Here is a 10,185-nt window from a genome sequence, read left to right as displayed (position 1 = left end):
AAGTGGTTTTACTTAACCCTAACTCAACATACTTATGTTTCAAATTTGGTAAGTGTTTTTCGAAGAGACGGGGTGTAACATCCTTCCCCCCTTAGAAACATTCGTCCTGGAATATTTAAACTAGTCTCGTACTCTGTCCATGATCCCATTCTCGGGTACATCCCTTCATCGGATCATTCTTCCTTTAATGCTATCATAATCGATGCACTATTGCATCTATTTTCTACGACCTGATCATTTAGTTGTCCAGCTCGTGCTGTTTTGTAGTCTCCCTTTAGTGGGTGATCATACAATAGTAAGCATCGTAGTTATTCCAATATCTTGTCAATCTTTTTACCCTTCACTGGAATATCGTTCAATTTCTTTTCTTCTTCACGAATTATTTTCAGTCCAATCTCAAAAGATACCCTTCAATCACGCTATTCCTTTGCTGACTAACCCTTAGATCTTATTGAACTCGCTTCTACAAAAATTCTCAATTCAAACTACATCTGTTTTTCATATCCGAGTGCGTTTAGCGTCTTTGCACTCTATTCACTCACCTTCTCCTTATGAGTCTTACCTTACGGTGCCTTCAAAACAAATCCACACTTCTATCTTCAATCCTTACTTTCAATTTTTAAGCCTAATACGTTCCTTTAATCGATTCACTTAATGTCCATACTGAAATGTATAACGATAACAACTATATCATTTCCGTATAACTCTCACTTTTCGTTATAGGGTCTATACTTGTCACATCTTAGGATTCGTCATTTCAATCTCTACACTTATGCTTTCCTTAATTGCTTCCCCCCTTTTAGGGTCTTACTTATATCATTCGCAAATCCATTACTTCACCTCCAATCTTGAATTCATGTATCCCTTTCCTCAATTCCCTTAAACCACCATCTGTCTTATCAAGGATCTAAGTCTCATGCGCAACTAATACCCCTTGTACGTCATACTCTTTTATTCTTGTGTTGTACTCAGCATTGATTTCAAAGACAATCATAATCATATCTTTACTTGTTATTGGTGATAACCTTGATTTATCGCTTTATTGTCATGTGGTGAACTCGTAACTCATAGCCACATTTTTCTTTCCAGCTTATTCCTTTATGTACTTTACTTGTTTTGTCTTAGTATGGGGTATCCGTAGGAGACGCATCTTCCTTTTCTCATAATATGACTACTTCTTAAGCTTGTGTACTTCGCATGTTTCCTTTTCTTTCTATACCCATACTTACTCTGTTTTATAATTAATCCTTTATTCCTCGCACAAGGAACCCTATTCTTAACTCAGTACCGCTTTGTCCTTCAAAATATATTACTTCTATACAATCCATTCTTCGCTTCCAACACTTATCCTACTCATTCCCTCTCATTCTTATTATGCTGATCCTTTTCCTAACAATTGTTCTATTTAATCATTCATCTTTCCGTAGTCTTAGTCCTTTACATCCAGCTAAAATATCATTCGTGATCTCGATTCTCCGCCACTACTTTGCTATGTCACCTTTCTCTGATTTCTTTTTCGAGTTGACTTCCTCTTCCCTCATGCTTGCTATCACTCCTGTCATTGCAAAACCTCTATGCTGAACTTTCCCTAACAACGTCTTATAAGCTTTCTTATCCACTGCTTCATGGCTCGCTTATTGGTTTCACACTTGCATTTTACTCTCTATTCACATAGAACATGTCACCTCTTTAGTCGTTTCCTCGCTACACTTTACTTACTTTGTATTACAGTTCTTGCTACGTTCTCATTATATCCCAATCATAATCAATTCTATAGTGTACCACTTCTTGATCTCATTCGTAACACTGCTTATAAAACAGAATAAACCTCGTGGAGTAAGCATACTTAACCTGTAACTCTTTTTGATTGACCCTATTACACTTACCACACAAGTTGTCTTACCAAGTTATTCACATTCGTTACAAACCTTTGTATTCTATGCCCCTGTCTCTGTCATGCTGTTACTTCATTTTACTAATAGACTCGTCGTATTTCACTTGTGGTTATCCATCCCAATCGATACTTCAGTATCACACTCCATTAGAGTTAACCTTTCTCTTTTTAAATCATATTTTAATACTACCAATCTTCCCAATTTTATCTGGTATTTCTCTTTACCATAAATACCATTCCGTGTAATCATCCTTACCTTCCTCTTTCCTTTCACTTCTGGTTATCTTTTAATGCTTCCTTTCCTTTTGCACTCTAGTTCTGTCCTTGGTCTTCTTTGGATCTCAATTTCGTTATGTTCTATTTAGCTTACTCAACGATACTTTCATAGCTTGCCTTATGTCCTTTCACTCTTATCATTCCTTAACATTCTAGCTTGAGTTGCCTTACACTTTCCCTCAATTAATCTATAATATCATAGGCGTATGTCCTTCGCTTATCATTCTACCTTTGGCCTCAACTCTTCGCGTAGTCCCTTCATATTGTATCGCCTTATTAACGCAACTCTACTATTCCCCTCAATCCAACTTGTATACAACTATCTCCATAGCTTCGACATCTATAATATGTCAAGATTAGGCCGTATCTATATGCGGTAATACTCTTTAACTTGACTTAAATGTATAACTAATCTCATAATCCTTTCGATACTTTAATAACTAATCTCATAATCCTTTCGATACTTTAATATCTTTGAATTTGTCATAATAACCTTCTCTTCGTATAACTCACCTTCCCCACAGATCATTATTCAGGCCATGACAAATCCATAACTCCTCTAAAGCAACACATCCCACTTATTGTCTATCTACGATATTTCCTTTTCACGCTTCTTCCTGTTAGGTGTACCTAACCAAATGACCTGATTTTGAAAAATTCTGGCAGAGTCTCCTTTATAATTCTTACTATCCAAAACCTGCATGCAGCAAATACCAGCAATGCCTTACAGGGTATATATATATATATATATATATATATATATATATATATATATATATATACATATGCCTACACGACATATCCTAGCCACCCGGGGCTCCCAATTTTCGGTAAAAGAACAAAGATATCAAAACTTAGCTCATATATCACACCTCAAGATGTGCCTGATCCTTTACCGATCTGCCCTGTTATATCTTCTTGTTTACCTTCCCTTTTCATTCTTCGTCTTTACATCTCAATCGTACATGCAATATTCTTACCTTACCCGACACACATCCTTCGTGCCATTGCTTACCTTTGTACTAATTCATTCAATTGTCCAGTTCACAAACTTATGACTGAACTCATCATCAAGAGATACATTTGATCAATTCCTCTACTTGTACTTACACTGACTTACCTCTATGTCAACCGAACCATTATCATATATATATATATATATATATATATATATATATATATATATATATATATATATATATATATATATTCTGATAACGTAGCCTCAGCGAAGTGACTTACCTCTGTGACTTCCCATATAATCGCTCACTTTCTCCCGTCGATACTGTGCTTCTGCTGAGATCAAATGTTAGTATAAGGAATCTCATTTCCTATGACTTGGATCTATCGCACGATCTTAAATGTGAAAGAAGAGTAACCACCGTAGATGCCCCGTAGCCTCCTGTTTATAAATGTGGCGCGCTTCTCACCATAAACAGGACTCTACTGGACACGACTTTGCAGACAACCCCTAGGACAAACTGCTCTGATACCAATTTGTCACACCCCAGTCCTGATAGGGCATGATGGGCACCCGAACCTTTACTTAGAGCCAAGCGAACCCGCTGGTTCTCGTTATATTCATAATCTCACTGAACTCTTAAACCACGAAATGAAATGCATAATGAAAGCTTTTCAAAAACATTCTTCTCATCTTTCTCAAATCAAGTAAAATCTGTAATCATATGAAATTTGTAACATAATGCATAATGATACATCGGCTTGTAGAACCGCTTGCAAGACTGACATGCTATATACGTGACTCTGTATGCAAAGTCTCTAACATAAATCAATATACCATAACATAGGTACTCTGACTCGGCAACACTCCGGAAGGAAATAGAGCTTGCCAATCCAGCTGGAACATCTTCTAGCAATACCCTCTACTCATCTGTATACACCTGCGTGGCATGAAACGCAGCGTCCACAAGAAGGGGCATCAGTACGAGTAATGTACTGAGTATGCATGGCATGAACAATACCATAAGATCATAGTAAGAAACGTAAAGCACAACATAGAGTAAGGAAATAACCTGTACCTCGGTTTGCCTCTTAAGGCGGATATCATGCATGTTAACTTTACCTTTTGAAACAACATATAAATATTTACAAGTAATCTGCTCGACCATATAGGTACGGTGTAATGTTGCCCGACCATATAGGTACGATGTAATGCTGCTCGGCCATTTAGGCACGGTGTGATCATCATTAGCCCATGTCCAGGCCTCTCGCATCTGGGGTAATCATAAACTGCCCACTGTAGTGGTGTGTCTGCCCGGCCGCCTATTGGACGGCGCGGTGTTATACCGCCCGGCCATGTAGGCACGGTGTTATTAAAATACATACATAATTATAAAGCATGCATGAGAACCCAAGTGAAAGATACAACTCTATCGGAGTGACGTAAGGTCGGTAACCTCCGATTTATATTATGGAATAATAATCATCATCGATATATCTCACCTCGAAGGAACAATTCATGAGGTGAGACCAACAACAATGAGCAATTCAAGGAAATCATGAAATAAATTCGATAATCTCATAATAGCATTAAAATCATAAGCTTTGGAACTTATAGAATCAAAATCATCGTCATCATGCGCATCATAGAGAACATCTCATCATAGAAAACATCTCATCTTCTTTATCCTATAAAGCATACTCATCTTTAGCGTCATAAGAAACTCTTGGAATCATGAAACTTTAACTTTTGAGGATAAAGACATTATGGAAAACATCTCATCTTTAGTATCATAGGAATATTTTAAGAATCATGAGTTTCTAACTCTTGGAAATAGGAAGGTTATGGAAACATATGTGGAATCACAACGTAAGAATCATGCCTTTGAAAGAAAGGGACTAGCCTTAACATACCTGGAAGCTCGCTTCTCGACTTTCCAACCTACCTACTGTCTTGAAATCTACATATAAAACCATTCATTCTATTGTTAGGCTCGTTGTTATATACTTATCCTAGCCTCCAAATAAATCTTTCTAGAATCTGCCGAAATTTCGGTAGTATCTCCTCTATTTATATGCCTAGCCCAAAATCTCAATTCAGCGGCCAACAACAACAACAACGATACCAACATCAACAACAATATTATCAACACCAATATTATCAACACCAATATGTACCATAAAACAGCCCACACACTGTTTTCCAACTTCCATAACTAACCAACTTGCTACACAATTATGTTGCGACTTTATCTCCGTAAATAAGTCTTAAATAATACCAAAAGAGGAATATTCATACCTTATCCTCGTTGAAATAGCAAGATATCAAATATCCTCTTTGAATCCACGCTAGAATCCACCACACCACAATGCTAGAATCACGACCACGCGTTATCCGAACCTAAACTAATACTCCGTCGCTTAAAAATTGCTCACTTTTTGTTTCCCTCTCTCTCTCTCTCTCTACAATTTCTGGAAATTTCTAGCAAAATCTGGTGAAAAAAAGGGGTCCTTACCCTTTTTATAAGGATCAAATTCGGGTCGGGTTCACTGTAGCATTTTACTGTAGCAGCAATGTAGTAAGCCGGTACTGTAGCAGTACTGTAGAACGCGTTTCTGCTCTGTCAACTGAACTTGTAACGTATATAATTCTCTACTCCGAAGTCCAATTGACGAGCGGTTTGTTGCGTTGGAAACTAAACCCAACGAACTTCATTTTAGGTTTTTGTTTCACCTTAAAACACTTCATATGCTAAGAGATATACATCCCCCAAGTTGGACCAAAATTTGCACACAAAACATTACCCATCCTTTCTCTGAAGTCGTACTACTTCATTTCTTCCACTTATTTCCTTATAAAACCTTCCGGTATATCTTATATACATCCTTCACTGGTTAAATATACTTGATAATTTTGCTCCTTATATTCCAAAGTGGTTTTACTTAACCCTAACTCAACGTACTTATGTTTCAAATTTGGTAAGTGCTCTTCGAAGATACGGGGTGTAACAATACCCCACAATTTCGGCCAATGTTTCACTTGTAATGCCGGCATTTGCCTCTGTTAGGATGAACTGAGTAGTAGTGACATTATCGATATCCTAGAAGGAGCTTTATACAAAGGCTCAACAATCGAATAATCCTTGACTGACATTTGCCTCTAGAAATTTTTGGTTTCTTCTGAGGGTTTTCGCGACAAGGCGCTTCGGGCACAAGTTCTTCGGGGGCATAACACCTTCCTAACCTGTTCATACCCTAAACCACAACAGCTATTTCTTTATCTTTGTTGATCATCATTTGGTGCGGTGGTTTGATGACAAAAGGGCTCATTCTCGATTGATCCTAATGCTTTGAGTATAAATGGCTCGTTGTGAACTCGAGCGACTGTTGAGGGGTATTTGAGCACAAAAGGTTCTCTTTTGGATATGGAGATATCCCAGATCCCTTTGTCAAAGGGTCTATCACTTCTTCTCGCTCTTGTAATGACAATGAGGTGACGGTGCTCTTTAATCCTTCAATATCTGGACGAATTACCACTGGGATCTCTTCCCATTCATCACATCTCTCTATCATGTGAATTTAGTTTCCTCCATCCTTTGGGAGCGGATTTGTGTCCACATTTGGGGGTGTTGGCTCTAAGATGAGCTCACGATTATCAATCATGTCCTGTAATTTGTGTCTTAGGTTTATGCAATATTCGGTGGCATGGCCAGCTTAGTTAGAATGATAGGTGCAAGTGAGATCCGGCTTGTACCATCGATCAGTGGGGGTAGCAAGTTTTGATGGGATGGTGCTAAGTCACCCGGCATCCCTTAGTTTGGCAAATAGACTTGTCCTTGGTTCTGGCAGAGCAGCGAATGCTCTCACAGGTTTCCTTTGGGGTGCCTCATAGTTTGCCGGTGGAGGCTGATTCTGGAAAATCTGGTTTTGCAGAGCTTGGTTATTAGGTGCTGGCATTTGGTAATTTGGTCATGGGTTTCGGTTGCTTAGTGCTGGTATTTGATAGTTTGGTTCTGGAGCTTGGTAGCCGGATTGTGCGTAGCACACAATCATTGGGCTATATTGGGGTGAGGTGGTTGTATAGTTGGTTGGTGGAGGTGATTGGTAGCTATCTGAATTTTTATGGGTCATCTCTTTTCCTTGGCTTTTTGGACTAGTAGTTCTAGAAACATAAGCTACGTCTTCTCTTTTCTTTTTGCTACTCATTGTGCCAAACGCACCCGATCTGTTTAGTACACTAACAATCCTGCCGATTTTGAGGCCATCCTCGATATCTTCCCCAACGGAAACTATATCCGCAAAGGAACTCCCTTTCATAGTTATCATTTTGTCAAAGCAATCAGCTTCTTGGTCCGCATGAATGTGGCTACCAGCTCGACTTTAGTCATAGGAGGTTATACACGTGCCGCTTTATCTCTCCAGCGACTAGCATATTCTCAGTCGATTTCTGACGAATTTTATCCAATGAGAAGCAATCAGGTACATGTTCCACATTGAAGTGGAATCTTTCCATGAATGAACTTGCCATTTCTTCCCATGTTTTCCACCGGCTAATATCTTGAGAAATGAACCATTCCATAGTCATTTCTGACAGGCTTCGACTAAACAACCTCATGGGCAGGGCTTCATTTCCGCCACTTCCAACCAATTGGTCGCAGTAAGCCCTTAAGTGGGCTCTGGGGTTACCCGACCCATTGAAGCGATCAAATTTGGGAATTTTGAAACTTTCAAGCAGACCTAAGTTTGGATGGATGCACAGGTCAGAGTACCTCAACCCTTCTTTCTTCTTAGAGCCATGTTCCAGCTCGACAATTTTCTTCCCCATCTCCTTCTCTATTTTGTCTATTCTTGCTTCGAAGAACATTTTCATGTTTTCCAATTCTGGCAAAGAGTCACTATGGGTGACATGATCTTCAAAAGTGACATTTGGTTGTACGGGATGGGTCACTGGAACTCCAGTTGCCTGAGGGGCTTGATAAGCATTTGCGTTTGTAGTGCGAGTTGGTGTTTGAAAAGTTAGGGTATGGTGGGAGGAACTCCCCACATGGGTGGTATTTTGGTGCAGTGGAGTCTGAAAGGTAGCCCCAATATGGGTTTGAGGGAAATGATCGGGAATTGGTAAATCTAGATTTGGGAAAGTGGGTGGAGGTTTCCTAGCCTCAACATTAGTGGTATTTTCTTTCTCGGCCCTCAGGCGGTCCGCTTGTTCTCTGGCTTCAGCTAATTGTCTCATCAGTAGACTGATAGCCTCTTCCAGAGGCATTCCAGCTATGTCAGCTATTGGGGTACCTTCTACTAAAGCATTTATGTTCGGTGGTGGAGTTTTAGGCATGTTTTCTTCTTGAGAGTTTAAGGACGCTGCGAAAGCTTTTGATCGAGTAACTGGTGCCAGCGAATCGACCCCTGTCTATAAGAGAAAACAACTCAAAAGCTTTCAAGTTAGCATTAGGTTTAAGTACAAAATACAAGATATCACGTTGTTCGCAGTTTATAGCATACAGAATCATATACTTTGTTTCAACTCCTTGATTGATTCACATTCCAGGGTATTTTGGTCTTTTTATATCTTTTGGTAATATTGATTTGCGTCAAATAGTTTATATGGTTGAGTTGCTTCTACCCATCCTATACTAAGAGGGATTTAGGTTTTTATTATAAAAGGACCGAGCCTTAAATAGACTGCCTACGTATCCCACTAAAGGGAAATCAAGTCCATCCGCAGTTCAGGCATACACATCAAGGTTTTTCCTATGCTACCCGAAACTTAATTTTTCTACCCTGACCAGGCCTTATATAGGCTTTCCACGTATCCCCAATGGGACATCAGGTCGGCGTGGTTCCATTTACATAAAAGGGAAAGGGATACTCTATCTTATTGAAAGCAGTAAAGGGATACTTATGTTTTTCTACCCAACCATACTGAGCAAGTCTTCATCATCTTTTCCATCTTCATCTTCTATCCTTGTCTTCCTACAATAATCCAAACATAGCCTTCACTCACGAGGCGTTCTAGTTCAAGATTGAAATCCACGCAGTCCTCAATGTCGTGGCCGGGGCGGCCATGGTGATATATGGAAATTCTTTCTTCTGGGGACCCTGGGTAACCCTGGTAGGTTTGTGGTACCGCCCTCATATTCTTCATACTGCATAGTAGGGAGTGAATCCGGGCATATGACTCCTCAAATTTGGAAAAGTCGTTTCTCCAGAACCTAGCCTTGGATATCCTTTCTATGTGATTTCTTCTTTGGTCATGAGTTAGGAGAGAGTGGGGCCCCCACAGTTGGCTAATTCTCCCTTGATCAATCCATTAGATAAGCTTTCTTTCTAATGCTCCACACTCATTAGAGGTGTGTCCTGATTGACTTCGGTGGTAGAGGCATTTTCTGTAAATCATAGAAGTAGTGCATGGTGGCAACAGATTTGGGCTTTGTGCGTACACTCCAATGCTTCCCAAAGTCTCCAAGAGTTCTTGTTTTGACAGCTCTACTGGTGTACCCCAATTGTGTGATCTTGTGCCTTTAAGAACAATTGTACATGAAACAGGTGGCTCTTCGAGCTGAGATTCACGTAGGTATTCATAGACTTTCGAATTGGGGATAAGTAGTTCGTCATCTCCGTATGGTATAGGGTCAATCCCTTTTTGTTGGCTGAGTGGGACATATGGTGCTTCAGGTAACCTTTCCCATTTTACCCGATTGGTAGGGTGTTGCTTTGTTAGTTCTCAACATAAGCTAGGAGAGTTTCTTCTTCTTTCATTTTCTCATTGGCCGCCTTAGTAGTTTGTACAGCCCCTTTCATTCTAGTAGTGGCTAGGGCCATTCTATCATCCCATTGTTAGTTTTTCTCACTTGTTGCTTCCATGTCCTCGTCGTCACTGACTAGGTTGATGTAAGGTGAAGTTGCACTCATGCTGTCTAGAGTCTCCATTTCCTATTAGCAAATCAACCTTTTAAAAGTGGATCTAAATTTGTTTTGATGGTTATTTTCCTTGGTTTTTCTTTTGGGTAGTGACCGGAATGTGGACCAATCAAGAGTTTCGACAATATATGATTTTT

At 39.5% G+C, this 10,185-nt stretch overlaps 1 protein-coding gene across 1 annotated transcript; it reads right to left on the bottom strand.

Annotated features, from left to right (window-relative positions):
• Positions 1–7,514: 7,514 nt before the first annotated feature.
• LOC132611850 (uncharacterized) lies at positions 7,515–8,462 on the bottom strand. Its single transcript, XM_060326214.1, has one exon. The coding sequence runs from the start codon at positions 8,460–8,462 to the stop codon at positions 7,515–7,517; it is 948 nt and encodes a 315-aa protein (XP_060182197.1).
• Positions 8,463–10,185: the final 1,723 nt, after the last annotated feature.

This window comes from Lycium barbarum, chromosome 9 (genome assembly GCF_019175385.1).
Source record: "Lycium barbarum isolate Lr01 chromosome 9, ASM1917538v2, whole genome shotgun sequence".
Classification (NCBI taxonomy): domain Eukaryota; kingdom Viridiplantae; phylum Streptophyta; class Magnoliopsida; order Solanales; family Solanaceae; genus Lycium; species Lycium barbarum.
The sequence above is the reverse complement of the archived record's forward strand: the minus strand, read 5'-3'. Positions and strand labels throughout refer to the sequence as shown.

Excerpts from the sequence above, each read along its gene's own strand:
- LOC132611850 (XM_060326214.1), bottom strand. The coding sequence starts at position 8,462 with ATGCCTAAAACTCCACCACCGAACATAAATGCTTTAGTAGAAGGTACC.